Source organism: Psittacula echo (genome assembly GCF_963264785.1).
Source record: "Psittacula echo genome assembly, chromosome: Z".
In the NCBI taxonomy this organism is placed as follows: Eukaryota; Metazoa; Chordata; class Aves; order Psittaciformes; family Psittacidae; genus Psittacula; species Psittacula echo.
The window spans coordinates 14,718,736-14,742,005 of record NC_137742.1 but is presented as its reverse complement, the minus strand read 5'-3'; the positions used below and the strand labels follow the sequence as shown (position 1 = coordinate 14,742,005).

At 38.7% G+C, this 23,270-nt stretch overlaps 1 protein-coding gene across 1 annotated transcript in view; it reads left to right on the top strand.

Moving 5' to 3' along the window:
- The first annotated feature begins 1,359 nt into the window (after window positions 1–1,359).
- The window catches only part of CPLANE1 (ciliogenesis and planar polarity effector complex subunit 1), a 64,397-nt gene continuing 42,486 nt past the window's right edge, over window positions 1,360–23,270 (top strand). Inside the window, exons 1-16 of the mRNA XM_080637536.1 lie at window positions 1,360–1,496; window positions 2,333–2,468; window positions 2,692–2,811; window positions 3,660–3,889; window positions 4,262–4,368; window positions 6,592–6,748; window positions 7,512–7,615; window positions 7,736–7,918; window positions 9,354–9,603; window positions 10,664–10,816; window positions 12,796–13,556; window positions 16,278–16,462; window positions 18,062–18,142; window positions 18,960–19,124; window positions 19,777–19,950; window positions 22,881–23,109. Of these exons, the coding sequence (XP_080493662.1) occupies window positions 1,416–1,496; window positions 2,333–2,468; window positions 2,692–2,811; window positions 3,660–3,889; window positions 4,262–4,368; window positions 6,592–6,748; window positions 7,512–7,615; window positions 7,736–7,918; window positions 9,354–9,603; window positions 10,664–10,816; window positions 12,796–13,556; window positions 16,278–16,462; window positions 18,062–18,142; window positions 18,960–19,124; window positions 19,777–19,950; window positions 22,881–23,109 (3,116 nt within the window). The 5' untranslated portion in view covers window positions 1,360–1,415. The remainder of the gene's footprint in view (window positions 1,497–2,332; window positions 2,469–2,691; window positions 2,812–3,659; window positions 3,890–4,261; window positions 4,369–6,591; window positions 6,749–7,511; window positions 7,616–7,735; window positions 7,919–9,353; window positions 9,604–10,663; window positions 10,817–12,795; window positions 13,557–16,277; window positions 16,463–18,061; window positions 18,143–18,959; window positions 19,125–19,776; window positions 19,951–22,880; window positions 23,110–23,270) is intronic.

Below are 23,270 nucleotides of genomic sequence, written 5' to 3'. Positions count from 1 at the left end.
TCCCAGTTTAAGTTTGGAGCAATATGGAAGCCTGCAATCAGAAGAGAGGGATGGATGGATGAATGCAATAGGTGACACTTGTGATGAGTACAAGGAAATAACTGACAACATGGATATGAATCTCATCTGACTAAAATGGTTATCAACAATTGGGTAATTGCTTTTGTTGGTCTTTTTTTTTTCTTTTATCCCAGTGTTACTCATTCTTGATCAAGACTGGTTAAGGGAGGGAAGGAAAGAGGCTTGGTACGAAGTGGTTTCAGAAACAAGCACCAGTTTGAGAGAGTAGCTACTTTAAGGGAATCAAAGACATTCTGCAAGGGAATGAAACGCAGTGATCATCTGCTCACCTCACCTTGTACACTACCTGAATTCCTGTATCTGATAGCGCTGATCCCATAAAGCTGTGTCTCTTACTGTCACTCAAGCCTCCACACACCCACACCCCCCCCCCCCCCCCCCCATATCTCACCCTCAGGCCTGATGAAAGCCTTTTGCCCGGCCATCAGATCCGCACCCGCATCCGCCTCCGCTGAGGCAAGTTGCCCTCCCGCGGACACCCCGCGCCTGCGCATTGCGAACTGCTCTGCCCGCGCCCCGCCTCCCGCGCTCAGCTCGCGGCTGTTGGCGGCAGCTGGAGTAGCGGCTGGTGAGTGCGGCCTGGTGGCGCTGGTCTGGTGGGGGTGCGGTGATGGGTGGAGGGGACTGTGCGGTCCGTGCAGGAGTTAGCCTGAGGGGCCGCCTCCGCTCATTCTCGGGCAGTAGTGGCAGTGAGGTTATTGTGAAGCCTTCCCCCCCAGTTTGCTCCCCAAGCAGGCCTCGCTCCGCTTCGGGAGCTGCGCCAACCTACCCCCGAGTGACTCTCCCAGAGGTGAAGCAGCTGCCTGGCCGCCGCCGCTGTTACGCTTTACTGGGAGATGTCCGCCGCGCCGTCGCCCCGCGGCCTGAGGCGGCCCGAAGGCAGCGATGGGCGGGCTCGCTCCTCCGGCACCCGAGGAGCGCAGCCAGTATCGTGCTCCGGCCGTGATCTCTCGCGGTTAGGAGGCTTTATGTGTCCTTCTCGTTTTTTGGTTTTGTGTTGGAGTTTTCTGTAAAGCTGTTGGTCTTGAAAAGTTTTTCTCTCACTTCTGGAACAATGTAATTTGAACTGCAAATAGCCGGTGAGCTGCGTCCACGAAAGTAGGCAATTTAGTTTGGAAATACTGGTAAGTATCAGTTCTGTTTGTGTTTAGCAGGAAGCTGCTGTAGTTGAAGAGTTTGTGTCAAGATTTTCATCTTGTACTCCATTCCTCAGATAATAAAAACTTCTTGTATTTTTTCTTTGTTTCTTCAAATTCTCTATAGACGTGAAAATGCCACGATTTGCTTTTTTTTGGCTACCTAGATGTTAATGGCTACCTAAAAGTTAAATAAGAATGGAGTTTAAGCTAGATGTACTCATCTCTACACCTATAAAACAAAGCAAGCCATGGCCTCGCATCTCATGGATTGGACAGGTAAATGTAATGAACTCTTTTTTTATTTAAATAAAAATCTGCAAGGAGTGGGTTTTTAATTATGTAACAGTTTGCACTTCTGGGGTGAGTGTGCGTAAAAAAACCCCAACAAAACAAAACAAAGCGAATCTCAGGAAGTGTTTGTAAGAGTTATTGGAATAAAAGGCTTATTCTTCAGTCTTACTGACTGAAGGCAGGAGATTAAAAAATTCTCAGATAAACAATTGAGAGTCATTTGGTTTGGTTTTCCAAAAGACCTGTTCCTTATATGATATTGTTGTTTTGATGCTTCTAGTTTTCATAACTGTTTTTACAGTACATTGTTGGAAATTGTGAACAGAAGTTCTTTCCCATACCATCTTCACTTGTTGAGGGACATACTTTCTTAAGCTTTTTTGATAATCTTTTTTTCTTCTGCAGTATGATTTACATTTAAGTAGCTAACCACTTAAAAGCAATTCCTTCTTCTGTTGAAATCACTGGCAAAAATATCCCTAAATTAAACTCTACAACAGGAGATAACTAGTGTCTAATTTGTTGTTGTGTTGTCATTTTTTGGCAGGTAGTTCAGTTGAGATTCTTTAAATGATTGCAAAATTAGTTAGTTTGAAACCTATGAACCAGCCTACCAGTGTCCAGTGATGCAAAAGCAAATTATTAAAAAGCAAATATTCCATAGAATGAAATTGATATGGTAATTGCAGCTGTAACATGTTTTTTCTTCTTCTTTTTTAAATTATTTTTTGCTAACATTTCTTATTGCATTGTTTTCCAGGCTTAGGTAGAAAATAATATTTTAGAAACCAAAATGCTCTTTTTCTTTTTCCTTTCAACAGGAAAAAGAGGCTGTTTTTCTTCTAGATGATAAACGCATAAATGAAATTAACCTAGCATCAGGGAAGACAAAGAAGAAAATCCCTCACTTGCAGTCATTGCTGAAAAATGTAGTTGTTTTAACAACATCAAGAAATGGTTAAGTACAATATCTTACTTTTAAAAACTCATTTTATTTGTAATTTTAAGAGTTTAGGAAGGTAGAATATCTAAAGGATCAATCAGTTAACTGCAGATAACTGTCTGCTTTAGAACTGACAGATAAATGTCAGCTTTGGAACTGTGACTACGGTGGAAGAGAAGTAATTATAAAGACTTCACAATAATACCCTTAAAAACATCTCTTTTCTGATGAACACAGGTGCTTGGTTGGCAGGAATACTTACAACAGGAGATCTGTTTCTTTGGAATAAAGATCAGGACTGCTTGAAAATTGTGCCAGCAATTGAAGAGTCTAAGAAAGTAGTTGCATCAGCACAAGGTAGTTTTTTTTCAAATGGTCTTTTGACAGTTAGAACAGAGCAACAGTGGTTTTCTTATTGTTAAGTGTTAGTGTACAAGTAAAAGCTGTATTTTCCCATTGGTTTGCATTTGTATAATTTGTGTGCTGGCTAAGCTTTGACAAATGTCCTAAATATTGCTGGAATGGTACAGTTTTCTATGTTTAGTTATCTCTTGTAAGTAGTAATCAATTTTTAAAACCAGTGAGTATTTTATTTTTTAATGGCTAGTTTTTAACTGTACAAAAACATCCCTTACTAGGCTTTGAATAGCTTAGAACAGACATACAGCAGATGTAAACCCTGTATGCATAATTTAAATGTATTCTGTAGGTAGATTTTTATGACATGCTAACTTAAAAGAATAATATAAAGGCACATATTTGCAAACTTAAGTATGAAATAATCTCACTGATACCAGAAGTGAAGTAATGTATAAGCAATTATGTCATTTCTGGGATGATCAGTAGTGCATTTAGGTACTGAAAGTAATAGATAGTAGAGCACTTAAGCATTTTCATGAAAGATGGATTTCAAGAAAGATGATCTTTGGAAACAACTCTACTGGTTGAGTCTTGTGGGGAAGATAATTAATAAAATGCATAAAAATGGGTGTCCTGTCTGACATCCCTGATGCCCAAGGTCTGTTGTCAATGATGAAGCTGAAAATGAAAGACACTTAAGGGTAGCAGCTTGGATTTAGTGTGATAGAGAAGAAATCTCCTTTATCTATGATTCATTTTAAATCTAAATCTAACAGAGGAGCAGAAACTATTCTGGCACATTGTTGTATTTGTTGTGGTGGTGTTGCTTTTTTTTTTCCCCCCAGATTGTTTAATGAGATTGTACTTGTATGTATCCGGAGATGGCAGAAAAGCACTACTAACTACTCCTACAGCATGTGCTTTTTTATGGGAAAGCACAGAACGTGAAAATACATCCTCTTGTAAAAATTCTTCTCCTGGGCGTTGGACACAGATTTTGCCTCATGAATCAGTCATGTTGCCTTCTGCTGAAGAAAAAGAAATTGGAGTGCATGCTGCTTTCATACAAAATGAGGTAAAAAAAATAAGCCCTAAAGCAATCACTCTATCTCTTATTTAAATTAGAGCCACAGAAGCTACAGTGAATTTGAGAGCAACGTCTGCCTCTTCACCTCTTTGGTGTTGTACGTAGGCTTGTTAGTTAAGTTCCTATTGGATATAATGAAAACTTAAGAACAGCTGTACTGCATCAGACAAAAGTTTATCTGGCCTAGAAATATTCTTGAAAACCTTTATATTTCTGAATGGCATTGTTATTTAATCTGAATTGTAATAGCAAATTATCTAAATATGTAAACAATTCCAGACAAAATTGTGTGTTACCAGGTTTTTTGTTTTGTTCTGGTTTTTGGTTGTATTGTTGTGTTTGGTTTTTTTTTTTCCACAGATTCTGGGTGATTGCTGTTTGTGCTCATTTGTGTTCTACTCTGGAGAACATCTGGTACTCACATTTTCCATTATTCGATGGCATGAAAATAGCTTTAAGTATGTTAGGTAAGTTCAAAGATATTGGAAGTTAATTAGCTTGAGGAAGATTTTTGTTATGAAGTGCTATCGAGTTGGGATTTTATTTGTTTCCTGTTCCCCTTTTCATCATGTCTGCCTAGACAAGAATATGTGTCTTTTTTTTTATCTGGGCTGAGACCATATAGTGAAATAGTTGAACTGATACGACCCCTTAAAAATGTAATTGAACAATAATCCTGAGTCCATTCCACGTATAGTCCATTCTTCTTCCTGAATGAGATACAATTACACTTGAAATAGAATCATAGAATCATAGAATAGTTAGGGTTGCAAAGGACCTTAAGATCATCTAGTTCCAGCCCCCCTGCCAATGCGCAGGGACACCCCACACTAAATCATGCCACCCAAGGCCTCATCCAGCCTGGCCTTGAACACTGCCAAGGATGGAGCATTCACAACCCCCCTGGGCAACCCATTCCAGTGCCTCACCACCCTAACAGTAAAGAATTTCTTCCTTATATCCAATCCAAACTTCCCTTGTTTAAGTTTGAACCCGTTACCCCTTGTTCTGTCACTACAGTCCCTAATGAAAAGTCCCTCCCCAGCATCCTTGTAGGCCCCCTTCAGATACTGGAAGGCTGCTATGAGGTCTCCACGCAGCCTTCTCTTCTCCAGGCTGAACAGCCCCAACTTTCTCAGCCTGTCTCCATACGGGAGGTGCTCGAGTCCCCTGATCATCCTCATGGCCCTCCTCTGGACTTGTTCCAACAGTTCCATGTCCTTTTTATTGGTGTTGAGGACACCAGAACTGCACACAGTACTCCAAGTGAGGTCTCACGAGAGCAGAGTAGAGGGGAGGATCACCTCCTTGGACCTGCTGGTCACGCTCCTTTTGATGCAGCCCAGGATATGGTTGGCTTTCTGGGCTGCCAGTGCACACTGAAGCCAGCTCATGTTCATTTTTTCATTGGCCAACACCCCTAAGTCCTTCTCTGCAGGGCTGCTCTGAATCTCTTCTTTGCCCAACTTGTATCTGTGCCTGGGATTGCTCCGACCCAGGTGTAGGACCTTGCACTTGTCATGGTTAAACTTTGTAAGGTTGGCATCAGCCCACCTCACAAGCATGTCGAGGTCCCTCTGGATGGCATCCCTTCCCTCCAGCGTATCAACCGAACCACACAGCTTGGTGTCATCGGCAAACTTGCTGAGGGTGCACTCAATCCCACTGTCCATGTCACCGACAAAGATGTTGAACAAGACCGGTCCCAACACCAATCCCTGAGGGACACCACTCATTACCGGTCTCCAGCCGGACATTGAGCCATTGACCACAACTCTTTGCGTGCGGCCATCCAGCCGGTTCTTTATCCACCCAGTGGTCCACCCATCAAATTGATGTCTCTCCAATTTAGAGACAAGGATGTCATGTGGGACAGTGTCGAACGCTTTGCACAAGTTCTGGTAGATGACGTCAACTGCTCTGCCCCTGTCCATCAGTACCATAGCCCCATTGTAGAAAGCCACCAAATGGGTCAGGCAGGATTTCTCCTTAGTGAAGCCATGCTGGCTGTCACCAAGCACCTTGTTTTTCATGTGCCTTAGCATGCCTTCCAGGAGAATCTGCTCCAGGAGTTTGCCAGGCATGCTTCCAAATGGAGTCTTTCTTGTGTTTTCTACCATATTAAGAATCTTTCTAGGTTCTTGGGATGGTTTGGGTTGGAAGGGAGCTCTAATGATCATCTAATTCCCACCCCTCTGCCATAGGCGAGAACAACTTCCACTAGGTCTGTTTAGTGGAAGGCAAATACAGCCTCACTTTGCACACTTTAATGATGGGGTATCCACAGCTTCTTTGTTCAATGCAGCATACTGTTGATTTTCATTTTTGAATTCTGAACTCCTCTGTTGGAGGATGTTATACTGTCTGAGGAAGCTGTTCTTGGCTAGAATGCAAGCACCTTAATTATATGGCATGCATCTATATTTATTTGCGTGTTCTATACATATAGCTCAAATTCCCATCCCATAAAAATAATTCTCAGCGCTCAGACATAATTTTTAAACTTGTGTAAATATAAATTATTTTTCATTTATAGGACTTCTGAAGAAACATATGCATATATAATTTTTCTTTTTTAGTTGTTCATGCTTTATGTGTTTTTGTCTTGCATGTTTGGGTTTGTTTTTCTATATATCAGTGATCTCATTAAGCATAACAGAGTAACATCTTGTCTTTGCTTTGGTACTCAGTTCTTTGCCATACCAGGTCCACTGGGTACAACAGACTTGTTCGCTTCTGAATTTGGTTCCTCAGTGTGTGTCTGTAAAGTCAAGAGGAGCTTTGCTGTGTGCGTTTGCAAGAGATGGACTTCTACTTGCAGTAGCTGTTAATCAAACCGATCCAAAGGTATATGAGTGATAGACAGAACATCATTTAGGCCAGTAGTTCAGTTTAAATGAAATGGTAACAGGGATTTAATAACACATTTGTAGGAATGATTTTTCAGCATTCCTATTGATACATGTGATTATATTCATATTGATGATCCATAGCTAAAATATTCTGCAACAACCTGCAATATTTTAAATGCTGTTGTTAAGAAACTCGTATAAGACCCTCTGACATTTCCAGTCTCCAGGAAATACAGTAATGGATTAGCTTCAGATACTGCATTTTATCTGCAAAGATTTGAGATGATTCCTAGGCTGAGGCATGATTAACATGTCTTGGAGGTTGTATTCCCACTTCATATTGTTATTCCTTCTAACATCTTGGAGACCAAATCTTAATGTTGTTTTTAGTGCTAATGGTGACAGGGAGGGCATATAGGCCAACTTACTTAGTCTACTAGGATGAGATGATGCAGTCCTTCAAAGCTCCAGGTTTTATTTATAGGCAAAACTGGAAAAGACTGATCTTATATTGTTTTGAGGGTTTTAGAAAAAGCTATGTTAAAAAGCATATTGATTTATATATTGCGTATACATTAAATGTAGAAATAGGCATAGAAATTAATAAGTACTCTAATTAGTAAGAAATATCAAAATGTCATATCACTTTCATATATAATAATACTTCCAGTACATAAAATGTACTGCTAGTAGAAATTGTTTCTTGCAACAGTGACAGTTTGATACAAATGTATATTTTCTTTACTTTTTCTTTCTAGGCAACTCAGATTTTGTTTTTAAACACGTTGAATTTTGTAACTGTTTCGGGTAGCCTTAAAGGTTGTAGTAGCAAGAATAGCATGGTTCCATCCAAGTTTATCAGGTCAGTAACTGATGTTGGTTTTGCTGCTGTTGTGGATTTTTTTAATTTTTTTTTTTTAACTTAACATTTTGATACAGAAATTTGACAGAGAAAAGCGTTTTTTTTTCTTGCCCAATTTAGATCTTACTGGGTTGGTGATATGAGTTGGACTCCTGATAGCCTTTTCTTGGCTTGCATGTTAAAACGTGGATCTTTGATTTTATTGACATGCATGGGTGAATTGCTGACCTTGATTACTTCTGGCTGCTCTGTAGAGTTTGGACCAGCAGAGTTTATTCCATTTCATCCACTAATAACATACAGGTAAAAGGATTTGAAAATGTTTATACATTTTTGTCATATTATCATATCTTACTAGTATTTTTTCACAATTTCGCATAAACCTCCTATCTCAGATTCACTTTTCTGCTTTTCATGTGCCTTCTCAATATCTGTTCTCATTCATAGTTCTTTCTGTTTGTTATGATGAGTTTGTTTTGATGAATATTGGCATTATGACACTAAGTATACATGAAGTGATTTGATTTTTAGAAGTATTTGAATTTAGTAGTAACTAAAAATGACATGATTTTATGATATAAGAAGAAATTGAACTTACAAAATTACTGAAAGTGGAGATTTATTTTAATCCAGTGGCATTTCTCTGCTCACTATTTGAGTTTACTTACAGAACTTTCTGTCATAGTTATATGTCTTATAAATACCATATTTGTATGACAAAAGCTAGTTAGCTTTTTTAGTGTTTTTTGTGGGGGTACTACAGATCTAAGTTTTGAAATTATGCTACTGGATGCATGGGGAAATAGAAGGATCTCTAACACTTTCTAGCATCAATTCAAAGTTACAAAAAGTAAAATAGTTTGAATAGTTAGAAGAAACAAAACAAAATCGAAACTTTAATTTTTTTTTATCCTATTAGTTCTGAGTGACTAAAGCTGGGTAGTATATAAATGTTGACATCTGATGAAAACATTCAAAGCAACCTAATACCTTCTTACACTGGTTGAAAAATCAAATACTAAAATACCTTAAAATACCTCAATTACAGTTATTTATTGAATGTACGTAGCTACTTTTTTCACCTTATCTACTAAATTTTGGAATATTAAGAAATAATAAAAAACCCCAAACCCAGTAACATTATGTCAGAGTATTATGGGGCTACATGCACAACACAGATTTCTGGATCTCAGTAAGGAGTGATTTCTTTGTAAGAATAGGCTTTGTAAGCCCTCTTTTGTAAGAGAAGACTTGTGTGTTGATACAGAATTTTTCCGTGGAATGTCTGAAATGATTCTGAAATACTGAGATTCAGAACTTGATAGGGTCTTTTTCTTTTTCATACCTGACTTTTAACATCTGATTAAAATTCCATCTTCAAGCATTGTCATAGACACTAGAAGCTAGGTTGAAAGTGTGATATAGAAATTTGAAGTCAAATTGTGAAAAATATGTATAATACTTGTTAATGAAGATGAGAATAGTAAAAGCCATTTTTATTTTTCTTTAAATTAAAAAAGTTGCAACTCAGCAAAATACTGGCATCTTGCAAGCATAAATAGTGTTATTTGCAGTGCTAATCCTAAAAAACATAGATGATGCTTTAGAATTCTGAATGGACCTATAAGGACACTAATGTGAGTGGTATTAAACTTTCATATGTTATTTTTTTCTCTAATCTGTTAATGATTATTATATATGTGATAGTTGCTTAAATGCTGATATATCTTTATTTTAGACAGCAACACTCTTTCTGTCAAGACTCTAGCCAGTCTGTTGGTTCTTCAGCTTCTGAAAGTGACCTTATGAGGCAGAGATTTTCGGTTGCTTCCCATTCAAGATTACCCTATCTCATTGTCTCTGATGGATACATGATAACAGTGCTTAGATTTCCTAACAACCTTTCACCGTCAGGATTCATAAGAACTCTTTTGCTTGATTCAACCCAACGGCTTGAAAGTATCCGTTGGAATTTGCTGAACTCCAAGGTACAGTTATGAATTATTTTGGCGGTTTTCTGAAAAAAAAAAAGTATGAAAATGTGGAATTTTTTAAACTGAGTACCTCAATTTAGTGTACTTTGATATTTGTATGAATTCCTTTTAATTATAAAGTTGTTTTGAGAATAGTGTTGATCTGGAAAACAATGAATACACGTCTTTTTCCGGAAATTTTATTCCTTTGTTTGGATGACATTTAAGTAAAATGTAGTAAAGGGGTCAGTGTTACCTGTCACTAAATGTTCTTTCTGTAACTGTAAAAGAAATTGGTATTTCTGTATCTATAGAGTTGGTTCAGAGCACTAACAGGTATTATGCTACTCTGACTAACTTATCCTTTCAGAATGATTCAGAAAGGATTCTATAAAACTTATCTTAGGCTGCTGCTGTTTTAGTGTGATCAGCAACACTCCCACAGTGGTGCTCTGTGCATGTGTCCACTAGGTCCTCAGTTGAGGACTTGCTTAAAACATTTGTTTCTTATTTTTCTGTCTCTTCAAGTTGATGTAAGTCTGACAGAAGGGAAACCTTTGGAAAAAGAGGTCCTGCAACTGTTGGCGACCACATAAGACCTAATAGATACTAAATTCAGATTTTTTTTCATTTGCTGATGGAATACAACTTCCTTTCCTATTCAGGTTGTTATTTGGATTTTTGGAGAAGGGAGTTATGATGGTATTCATGCATAAGCTAGAGGAGCGGGCAAAGGTTTGACAACTTAAAAGACATGTTACTAGTAAGAAGGCAAGAAAGTCCTACATACTGACAAAATTTTAAGGTCATTTCAGTGGTCAAGAAAGCAGATTCTTTCAGCATGAAAGAGAGTTAAGTTGTCTGGTGTTGAGAAAATTCTGCCTTCCTGAAGCATGGTCAAATGATTGTTTCTGTGCAACATATGCCTGCTGATCTGTTCTCTCTTTCTGTCTGGGACTTTTAAACTGAAGTTTTTTACAGAAGAGATCAATTTCCTTGTATTGTGTAGGAAGTATTTGGTTTGATCTTGCTAGAGACAGGTAATAATGTTTTGTGGTGGTGGTGTTTCTTTTAGTCTAAAGGGAGACCGCTGTGTTTACGACCATTGTTGTCGCTAAAAGCTAGTCTTTTGAAACATGCTCAAAGCCGAAGTTCCGTCTTTTCCACCATTCCGAAATTCCTTGAAGAGGACACAGCAGAAATTAGAGACAAAACCATGGATTTACTGGTATTTAATAGCATTTTTCTACTTAAAGCTATGCAGATGATATGATTTGATTTTGAATGATTCAAAACGTAAAAGATTTTTTTTTTCTTTTTTTTTTTTTCCAAATATATTTTCTCTTACTAGGTATATTTGAACTAATTCAGTATTGGTTAAAATTCTCATCTTTTTAAAGAGATGTTATTTGTTCTCAACTGAAACTTGATTTTTTCCTTTTCAAACATTATTACTCTTAGTGTGTTAACTTTTTGAAAAATATGTTCTAATCTACTTGTACATGAGATTATTGTTTCATACTTTAACTTCACTTTATAATAAAATGTAACATTACACCACTAAATATACTCAGGCTCTGAAGTATAATAATAACTACGATATTACTATCCTTAGTAAATAAGATATTAATCCTCAATTTTTAGAGGATTCTTCCATCAGTTCCATAATTTCATAAAATCATAGAATGATTTGGGTTGGAAAGGACCTTAAGATTATCTAGCTCCCACCCCCTGCAATGGGCAGGGACACCTCACACTAGATCATGTCGCTCAAGGTTCTGTCCAACCTGGCATTGAACACCACCAGGGATGAAGCATTCAAAACTTCCTTGGACAGCCTGTTCCTGTGCCTCACCACCCTCACAGTAAAGAACTTCTTCCTTATATCCAATCTAAACTTCCCCTGTTTAAGTTTTAACCTGTTACCCCTTGTCCTATCACTACAATCCCTAGTGAAGAGTCCCTCTCCAGCATCCTTGTAGGCCCCCTTCAGATACTGGAAGGCTGCTATGAGGTCTCCACGCAGCCTTCTCTTCTCCAGGCTGAATAGCCCCAGCTTTCCCATTTCTGGCTTCTGTGATCAAAGTCACTGTGCAGCCTTTCCCAACGCTTTTTCTTGCTTCCAGGTTTTGATTTGTTCATTGACATTTCTGAGGTTTCGTTGAATGGACTTTAGATCTATCATAGAATCATAGAATAGTTAGGGTTGGAAAGGACCCTAAGATCATCTAGTTCCAACCCCCCTGCCATGGGCAGGAACACCTCACACTAAACCATGTCACCCAAGGCCTCATCCAACCTGGCCTTGAACACTGCCAAGGATGAAGCATTCACAAGCTCCCTGGGCAACTCATTCCAGTGCCTCACCAACCTAACAGTAAAGAATTTCTTCCTTATATCCAATCTAAACTTCCCCTGTTTAAGTTTGAACCCGTTACTCCTTGTCCTGTCACTACAGTCCCTAATGAATAGTCCATCCCCAGCATCCTTGTAGGCCCCCTTCAGATACTGGAAGGCTGCTATGAGGTCTCCACGCAGCCTTCTCTTCTCCAGGCTGAACAGCCCCAACTTTCTCAGCCTGTCTTCATATGGGAGGTGCTCCAGTCCCCTGATCATCCTCGTGGCCCTCCTCTGGACTTGTTCCAACAGTTCCATGTCCTTTTTATGTTGAGGACACCAGAACTGCACACAATACTGCAAGTGAGGTCTCACGAGAGCAGAGTAGATGGGAGGATCACCTCCTTGGACCTGCTGGTCACTCTCCTTTTGATGCAGCCCACGATATGGTTGGCTTTCTGGTCTGCGAGTGCACACTGCCGGCTCATGTTCATTTTTTCATCGACCAACACCCCCAAGTCCTTCTCCGCAGGGCTGCTCTCTTCTTCATGGTCTGTGCTTAATAAAAGGCAGGGTTTCCCTTCCTGGTATAAAAACTACTGCTGTGTTTGTAATTTTGTTGTTGCTGTTAGATAATTCCATTTCTTTCTGCACTGCTATTCCAAATAGCCACATTTAGTTCGAGATCTAGATGAAACTGCTGTGAATGAAATTTACTAGCAATTAAGCAGTTAATTAAGAATAAAGATTATATTTATGAGACTGACTAGTGGTGATGCTCGCGGACTAAGCTTGATCTCAATAGACTTGAATTAAACTGTTGGTTTTGGTTTTTTTGTTTTGTTGTTTGTTTTTTTTTGTCTTATTTAGGATTATGAAGAAGAATCGGATGATGAAAAGCAGTTTTGCAATAGCCCTTCCAGCTTCTATAGCCAAAGAATCCATTCATTTGTTAGTAAAGCTGATCAAGACCACTTACAATTTGCATCAGTGTTTGATACTATCCATGCAAGAGATGATACTGAAGAGAAAGATAAGTTACCAGTGGAACTATATTCCATTCAGAGAAACCTTCTTGCTGCATGGCAGATAGGGATTTCAAAAAATGTAGAAGAGAAAGATAAGATGCTGAACTACATAGTGAATTGCATTATCCATTTTTTCAACATTCTTCAGTTCGTGAAATGCTCTCTGCTAAACCAGGATGCATCTTTAAACAAGTCTGCAGAGAATACTCACTGGATACATTGTGTCCTAAAATATTTTCAGCAGTTTTTAACAATCTTATGCTGGCATTCAAGAGCCAGTCCAACTCATCATGTGGCAAAGCTGACACTACAAACTTTAAAACTGATGCTTATACAGCAACAAGATCAGTTGTTCTCAAAAAACCTTCTGGCATGTTTCTGTCTTTTGAAAATGGTTTCTCACACTTTAAGTAATGTGTGCATACTACAGTATGAGAATTTTTTTTTATCTCCACATGGTAATAGTCTCATAGAACTTGACTCCCTCACTGTGCCTGTTTTCCTAGTTCTTGATGAGAGTACTACCCAGCAATTCAGCTCACTGAAATCTCTGCTTAGAGAGCCTCCTCGAGCAGTAAACTATGACGCAAAAACAGAAAAAAGGTATGAATGATCTTTGTGTGGGGAAAAAAAGTGCACAGGACAAGCAGGTGATCCGTCCCAGGCAGCATGGCTTTATAAAAGGCACATGCTGCTTGACTAACCTCACCTCCTTTTGTGACAAGGTGGACCACTTAGTGGATGAGAGAAAGGCTGTGGATGTTGTGTACCCAGACCTCAGTAAAGCCTCTGACAGCGTTTCTCACAGCATTCTCCTGGAGAAACTGGCTGCTCATGGCTTGGATGTGTGTACAGTTTGCTGGGTAAAAGACTGGCTGTGTGGCCGAGCGCAAAGAGTGGTGATGAATGGTGTAACATCTAGTTGGTGACTGATCGCTGGTGTCCCTCTGGACTCAGGATTCGGGTCAGTTCTGCATATTATTTTTATCAATGATCTGGATGAGGGGATTGAGTGCACCCCCTCAGTCAGTTTGTGGGCGACACACCACGTCGGGTGAGAGTGTTGATGTGCTGCAGGGTAGGAAGGCTGTATGGACTGACCTGGACTGGTTGCATCAATGGGCCAAGGTCAGTTGTATGAGGCTCAAAAAGGATCAGTGGTAGGTCCTGCACTTGGGCCACAACAATGCTGTGCAGCGCTACAGGCTTGGGGAAGAGTGGGTGGAAGCTGCTCGACGGAAAAGGACTTGGGCATGCTGGTTGACAGAGCTGAATATGGGCCAGCTTGTGCCCAGGCAGCCAAGAAGGCCACTGTTATCCTGGTTATATCAGCAAGTGTGGCAGCAGGGCCAGGGTAGTGATCATCCCCCTGCACTGGGCACTGATGAGGCTGCACCACGAATCCTGTGTTCAGTTCTGGGCCCCTCTATAAGAGAGACATTCAGATGCTGGAGCAGGTCCGGAGGAGGGCAACAAAGCTGGTGAAGGGTCTGGAGCACAAGTGTGATGAGGAACGGCTGAGGGAATTGGGCTTGTTTTGTGTGGAGAAAAAGAGGTTTGGGGGACCTTATTGCTCTCTACAGCTACCTGAAGGGAGGTTGAGTGACATGGGGGTTGATGTTTTCTCCAAGTGACAAGTGATAGGACAAGAAGTAACGGCCCCAGGCTGCACCAGGGAAGGTTTAGATTGGATATTATGAAACATTTCTCCATGGGAAGGGCTGTCAAGCACTGAAACATGCTTCCCAGGGAAGTAATGAAGTCACCATCCCTGGAGGTATTTAAAGACATGTAGATGTGGTACTTAGGGACATGGTTTAGTGATGCACTTGGCAAGGGTTTGTTAATGGTTGGACTCAATGATATAGGAGGTTCTTTCCAGCCTAAATGATTCTGTGATTCTTTATGTTGGAACAACATTTTTATTTTTCAATAGTATAGTAATTACAACATCCTTTTGTTTCTTTTCTGTATCATACTCTATTGAAAAAGTGTGGTAATCTACTAAAGCATGCAGATTAGGGTTTAGGTCTATGGTTGAATATAGTTGTTATGTTGATTTAACTAATTACTGCCCATCAGTCCAGAGATAATTGGTGGATTAACAGCTCACACCTGGTGTGGTAGTGCAGTTTCAATCCAGGTATTAAGTTTTAAAAGCTTTTACTGCCTCTTGCTCATTCTGCTTTTTCCCATGTAGAAGTTCCAAACTCTGTGGACCCAAGAGGCTGCTCATATGCAATATATCTAGAATGTCAGTTTAGACAGCAAAGTTTGCTTTTGATTATGGATATGGAGTCCTGGAGCAAAAAGAAAAACCCTACTGTGTGGAACCTTTATTAAATCAGCAGAGATATTTCTTCTTTGCAGATACATAAAGTTGAAAGAAGATGAGACTGAAGTGTGCTATCCAACTATTTGGAAAATGCGTTAGTATCACTGGTGTGTTTTTCTGCTGCAGAACTCAGATTAATCCAAGTGTGTTAACGTAGTAGCAAGCTGTTCCTTTCCAGAGATTGAGAATCTAAGAAGATTGAGAACCTTGAGAACCTAAATGTGTGAGAAGAAACTCACAAATTTAATCTTACTGCAGTAACATTTATTTCTTTAATAAGCTTAAAATACTGTGCTCATTGCGAATTTGATAGGCAAATTTCAGTGTTCTCTGAGAAGATAATCCACACTTTAGATTAATTGTGCATCAGGTACTGAGCGCTGTGAATTTGATTTGAGTATGTGTGTATAAATAATGAAAGCAGTAATGCTAGAGAAGAAGCTGCAGATGCGTTGCAGTTTTGTGTGAGCTTTTTCAAGTCCCTGGCAATGTATATTTGCTTGTATTGGTAAACTTATTACATATCTAAGCTGGTACATCTAATAGCATTGTGCTGGGCATCAGGGACTTGCGAGCCCTAAAAACACACTCTGCAGTTTTTTATTTCTCTGTCTTTGCTTTTCTGTGTTATGCTTTCAGTGTATTTTTAATCAGTCTTGTTTGTAAAGACACTGATATGTGTTTTGAGGTTTATTTAGGTTATTTAATTTCCCCACATTTTAGATAGCAAGGGGTTATTTTTGGGTGTGTTTCAGTGCTTGACATAGATTGCTGCTTTTACGCAAGTTCAGGAGAATCAGTGTTTGTTGGTCAAAAAACAAAAAAACCGAGGCAGAAAGTGTTTTGTTTTTTCCTCCTCATTGAAATCAAAAAAGTTATTACTACTGTAAAATAAAATTTAGTTTTGAGATACATAATGCAGAACATAAGAAAATAAAAAAAAAACTATATAAGTAACTGTTAATTTTTCATGATTTTCTTAACTACAGGTTGATTGTTCTATGGCGATTATTGTATAAGAAAGTGGTTTGGTATCAGGTGCAGCTGAAGAGAAAAGTAAACAAGAATGTAGAAGAGGAGTCTGTTGCCTCATTGCTTTTAAGTCATATACAAGCCACCCTTCAGTCTTCAGGAGTGACCTTAGAACAACATCTGAAGATTAATTCCATAGCTGGTTAGTACTTTGGAAAGAACTACAGGTATTAGGTAGTCTCATGGTTAACTGAATAATAGGAAAATCAGGTCAAACTTAAGGACAATCAATAACCACCAGATTTAAGAAAAGTTACGAGTCGGACTTTTCTTCAAATTCTGATTGAAACTCTCTCTCTGTACTTCATGTCCTAGTACACCTGTGGATTGTATTATAATCTTGAGCTGAATAAGAAGACTGTAGTGACTTTAGTTTGCTTTGAATCATGCCCTAGAGAATCTGAACACAGGATCTGAATTCTGATCTCTTGTACTGTGTTATTTCCTCTGAAGTAGATGGGCAATACAACATATCTCTTCCTGAAGTTATGTGCAGAAGTCCTGTCCACATCATGTAATCACCACTGGCATGTGCATGTCATGTATGTGAATGTAGTCAGTCTCAACTAAGCATCTAATTTAGCATAACAATGTACTAGACTTAATCCAGTATCTTTATTTTGCAGATGATGCATGGTTGTAGCCTAATTTCCTACACTTAACTGTCCTATGCTCTGTCTTGCTTTCCCCTTTGACACTAATAAGCCTTGCTTCCTATTTATGTCTCCCACAGAAATTGTTTCCTCTCCGTATTCTTGATCTCTCTCTATTAAACGCTACTTTTATCTTCTCTTTCTACATCACTGCATACATTAGCTGATTTATGTCTCTTTCATTCATCCTAAAAATACGTGGAGCTTTCTACCCATTCGTTATGTTCTTTGTTTACATTCAGTTTGCCAAATAGGTACAGTATGGTTTATGGATGAGCTAGAGTAACACGTATGCTGATGGGCCAGCCAATACCTGCACTGGCTAGCTGCTGATAAGCAGGATAGAGTGTCAAATTTGTCCTTGGCTTTTCTTCTGCAGTAGTGCTATCTGGTTTGGTTTGCTTGTCGGGTTGTTTCCTCCCCCGCCCCCCCCCCCCTTCTCCTTTGCCCAGGAACTCTACTGTTTTACAGTTATCTTTCTGTCGAAGTATTTGGTAATTGACCAATGTATTAAAAATCGGAATAAGCATAGAGGTGGAGAGATAGCATTTTATTTCTCTAAATGTTAACAGTCCTCAGACCTGTTGTTTGAAAGTGTTTTTACACTGAAAAAGAATACATGTATTCAACTTGCTAAATAATTTTATAGCTACTTTTTATAATGAAAAAATATCTTCCACACCATAGGAAAAATGAAAGCATAAGATGAAATGCTTTTCCACATAAACTATTATAAACTATTGCAGATGTTGAGTGCCAGAGTTTGTAAGTATACTTAATGTTTATAACCTTGTTTAATCTAAACAAACAAACTTAGTTACTGAAAGCTTTTTAGGAGTGATTATAACCTCTTTTTTTTTTTTCCCCATAGTGATTTAGCAATTAATTAAAAGGTGGGGGAGGGGTATTCAAAGCTTAATTCAGATGTTCAACACAGATTTAGCTCTGAGAACACAAATTTGCTGAAGACTCACATATTTCATTGTGCTTTTCATAAATCTGTAATACTGCGATAAGTACATGTGTGTTTGCACATGTAAAACTAACTATGTAGCACTTTTAATTTGTTATATGTGTGACTTCTGTAGGTGAGGAGAAGTTCCTTTTAGGCTCATACAGAGAATCTCTGGACATTTGGAAAAGATCTCTTTGTGAAATCAAGGGTAAAGGTAAGGGATACATTCTTTTTCTTGGGCATGGAGGCGTTAAGTTGTAGAATCACTTTATATAGTTATTTGTAACTCTTTGCCCTTCAAAAAAAGGGGGCAAGACACATAAATGACACATGTATGAAATTAAGCTGGGATTTAAGTAGAGACAAGGCAAAATGTAGGTCTGATTGTTCCCTGGTAAAATTCCGTGCATTTCTGTTTTATTATCAGTTTTCTTATGATTATGAAGTATGTGGTACAGAAAGCCTCTAGATATACTTCTGAGCAAGAAGACAACGAAAAGCAGATAACAAAAATCAATTCCCTTATGAGCTGTAAAAACATAGGTCTTTAGTGTTCAAGGAGAAACAAAATAATTCGTAGCAGGAGTTGATTTAGCAGGTGATTTGAAACAGATATTCCAGAGTGTATTCCCATACGTCATTGAGAAGTGCTTTTTGCTGGTTATTATAATGAGGAGTACCTCATGCAGAATTGAGGATACTGGAAGCATGGTGGATGTCTCAGCAATTTCATTGTGGTTTAGGCATTCCTTCTTTGAAGACTAGGCTCTCAAGCTCTCCTGGAACAATTATACACTATATTGTTTGAAAACTGCCGAATATCCAGAAGTAAAACTTGTCAATGAGCATTAACTTGCTAGTAACTTAGAGGTTGTAGAAGGATCCTATCTCCAAAAATAGCTGGTGTTGATTGCTACTTCTCAGAGTATATATTTACATAGATTTGTTTCTGGAGAGGGAGGAACTTGTATTTTCAAACCTGCTGTGTCTTTGTACTTGTTAATTTTAATTTTTTTTCTCTTTTAATGCAGGGGGCAAAAGAATATCTTTTCTTCAGAGTAGATATTATCTTGCAATATTATTTTGCCACCTGTATCAGTATAACTTGTGTGAGGCTCAGGGACTCTGTGATCATCTGGTAGGAGAGATTCTAAGGCGATCACAGCTGACAGTGGGTCAGGTGGAAAAATTTTCTGGTATGTTTATATTGCATAAAAGTGTGATAAAGTATGTTGATACTGTTTGAATAATCTAGTATCTAGTTTCTGTGCCATCACAGCCACATTTGGCAGCACACTTTTCTCTTTATACTGGACTGAAGTCTGTTTTCAGTGACTTTAAAGATCTCTTTCTGATTCTCAGATGTTCTTTCAGCTGCCCTTGTAGTGTTTAGACAACTTTTAATTGTATAACTAATAGTGAAGTCATGGCCCATTAAATGTTCTTAGATTTAAATCTGCTCAAGGAAAGACTTTGGATAAGAAAAATAAGGATTGAATTATCTGATTTCATTTTATATTGATTTAACATTTTTCTTATGATAAAACATGATAGATCGGTCACCAGTCCTAAATTGACAGTTGATGTGATTTGTTTTGTTTTCTTTTGCAGATGCTTGAATGTTTTTTTTTTTCCTCTGCTAAGTCAGAGTATGATATCTATGTTTCCAAATTTAAATATTTTTGATCTAAATTTAGGTACTAGAAGTCCAGCTCTCGTCATTAACAACATAGTATAAAAGTCTTATTAATATAACATGTAATTAGCTAAGTCCTGAAAGCTTGTCAAGAAGCATTCAAAATTAAAATAATTTCCATAATGTTTTTATTTGATGTCTGTTTTTTTTAGATACCAAGTATTTTCAGCATGAACTATGGATGGTAACAGATGTTCATACTGAAACTGCTATGGCTGTGATTCGGTCCATGGCACGATTCATGGCCGCTTATTTCACAAATCAGCTGCTCTATATCTTTCCCCCACACAATGTAGACATCCTGGATCCACTTCACATCAAGCAAGGTATTTTTTCGAAAAGCCGTTTGACTTGCTGTGCTTAACTCTTTTTTTTTTTTTTCATGTATATCAATGCTGTCTGTTATGTTTTAACTTGGTAATTTATTTCACCACCGTTCATTGTAAATTTTTGGTGAGGAGTGTGTATGCCTGTGTATGGTATTAATGTTTTGCAGCTCTTCATTATTGAAAATATTTTTGGTGTTAATTCAGTTGCACACATCAAACTATTATGTCATCCATAGAATGGAATCATAGATTCATTTAGGTTGGAAAAACCTTTTAAGAACATGAAGTCCGAGTGTTAACCTAGCACTGACAAGTCCACCACTAAACCTTGTCCAGATCATTGATAGTGACAGTAAACAGAACTGGCCCCAGTACTGGGCCCTGGGGAACACCAGTTGTGACCAGCCACCAGCTTTATTTACCACGACTTTTTGGACTCAGCCATCCAGCTGTTTTTTTTACCCGGTGAACCATTCACCCATCCAAGCCATGAGCAGCCAGTTTCTCCAGGAGGATGCTGTGGAAAATGCTGTCAAAGGCTTTACTGAAGTCAGAGTATACAACATCAACAGCCTTTCTCTCATCCACTAAGTGGTTTACTTTATCACAGAAGGAGATGAGGTTAGTCAAGCAGGAAGTGCCTTTTATAAGGCCATGCTGCCTGGGCCGGATCACCTGCTTGTCTTGTATGTGCCATGTGACAGCACTCCAGATGTGCTCCATAACCTTTGCTTGCACCAAGGTGAGAGTGACAACCCTATAATTCCCTGGATCCTCCTTCCATCCCTTCTTTGTAGATGGGTGTCACATTTGTTAACCACCAGTCAACTGAGACCTCTGCAGTTAGCCAGGACTGCAGATATGTGTTGGAAAGTGGCTCAGTGGGCAATTCTACCAGCTCTCTCAGTACCCATCGTGGATCCAGTCCAGCTCCGGAGACTTTTGTGTGCTGAAGTGGTGGAGCAGCTCACTAGCCTTTTCGTTTTGGATTATGGGGCCTTAATTCTGGTCCCCATGCCTGTCTCCTACCTCAGGTGTCTGGGTACGCTGAGAAAAATTGGTCTTACTATTAAAGACTGAGGCAAAGAAGACTTCAAGTACCTCAGTGTTTGTCACTGTTCTCCACTGCATCAAAGAAAGGATGGAGGTTGTCCTTCGCACACCTTATTTATATAGACATTTTTTATTGTCTTTTACAGCAGTAGCCAGAGTAAGTTCTAGTTGGGCTTTGGCCCTTCTGATTTTCTCCAAGCATAACCTCATGACATCCCTGTAGCCCTCCAGAGCTGGCTGCCCCTTTTTCCAAAGGTCATCAGCTCTTTTTTCTTCCTGAGTTTCAGCCAGAGCTGTCTGTCCAGACAGGCTGGTTTTCTCCCCTGTTGGCTCATCTTTCAGTGTATGTGATGGCCTGCTCCTGCATCTTTAAGAATATGCAATCTTCTGGAGACTTTTGTCCTTCAGAACTGCCTCTCAATATATAAACTTACGTTTTTTTTCCCTTGAGTTCATGGGTTTGTTGGTTGGTTCTTTTTCCAATGCTTTGGGTTTAGTGATCTGAATTTGCTATTCAGGTAAAAGGACGATTTAGGTTTTTCACCTAAATTAAGTAACATTAGAATTTGTGGTTCATGCACTACTTTTGCCTAAAGTTGTAGCTCTGACTGACTCTGATCCTCCCAAAAGTGAGAGAAAAGCAGTGCTTTACGAATAGTTGAATTGGATTCATGATATGGTGTGACCCAAACTGAAGAGCCAGAGGAAAGTGGTTTTTGGAAGCCAAAATGCATCAGACACTGTATCATCAGACCAAGTAGTTCTTGTTGAACCAAAGTACTACATGTTACTTTTAAGTCATGTTTTTCAGCATTTTTTTGAGAATTAGTATTTGTCGCAGTGGGTAGTTTATCTGTTTTCGGCAAGAGATTCTGTTTTAAAGACTTCCCTTGTTAGGAAATTTTTAGATTCAGAGTTAATTGTCAAAGTGATTTACTGTCCACAGGAATGAAGAGTTAGTTGGAAGTATTGTAAATACTAGTAAGTTGATATTATAATGCCAGCTATTTCTCTACCATATTAACTTACTTTGATTAGATTTTCTGCAGTATTCATGCATTTGAATACATGAACTATTTCTAACATTTCTGTACTGCAGCATGCACTAGTATATATTACTGTCATAGTAAATATAGATATTTTAATCAGCCAATTTTCCAAATAAAACCTACAAAATGTAACCTTGATTTTAACGCTTGTATTTGTCAAAGATCCATGTACATGGTGAGACAGTCTTGGAAAAATCATGTTGCATAAGCTCGATTAGTGTGAATATTTCCTTAAATAATTGTCATTACATCAACAGTAAACAGAAACTGTAAGAGAAGCAAGTAACTCCTTAGAGTTAATGTTGGTCAGCACCTCTCCAGGAAACCCAGGAAGTAAAGCCTTACAAAACAAATCTAAACCTCAAGAAACAAGGAGATAGTAAATTTGTCTTCAGTTTGTCTTGACACACTCACTTAAAAATCATGTACTATTCTTTCTTAAAAATGCATTGTAACTTTTTGTCTTCTGCAGTAAGCAGCATTTTGAAAACTCAGCATTGCCTTTTATCTCAAGTGTACTGTCTGAAATATCCTGAGCATGTGGTAGCATACTTGCAAATGTTCCATCAGTGTGATTAAATCTTTAAAGTAAGAATAACCCATGGGTTTTGCACCTGCTTGCATATCCCACGTTATTAAGCAGCCTACTCTGACCTCACTGTTGTACCATAGCAAAGCTGCATCTCCCTGCTGCAGATGAACCCTTTAGTATGTGCCTCTAATAAAGAGGGGACTCCAAAAGCAGGGTGAACATATGAATTCTAGATAGTTCTGATAGGATGCACATGTATTTAATCTTTAAAATGTGGGGTTTTTTTGTCACAGACATATCTCCTCGTATTATTCCACTGCAACACTCTTTGGTTACCAGAGCTGTCAGGGAACAGAAACTTTCATCTGTGTGGACAGCTGAATATGCTCTTGATTTGTTCTTTATTGGTGGACTTATTCCAGAGGCTGTGTGGTTAACACACAGACTTGGGGACTGGAAACTCTCTGTTTCAATTGGAGTGGCCTACCAGCTATATTGTCAGAACTCTGATGAATTCTCAAGGTAAATTTGTGCTTGGAATTTAGTACACTGTATCTTTTTATTAATGTTATTTGTTGAAGTTTATTGTAACAAGGCATATCCTTTGCATCAAAAGTTCATATTCCCAAACTCAAGTAGGATCTAACATGTTAATGTTAGTTATTTTTTCTTAGATACTGATT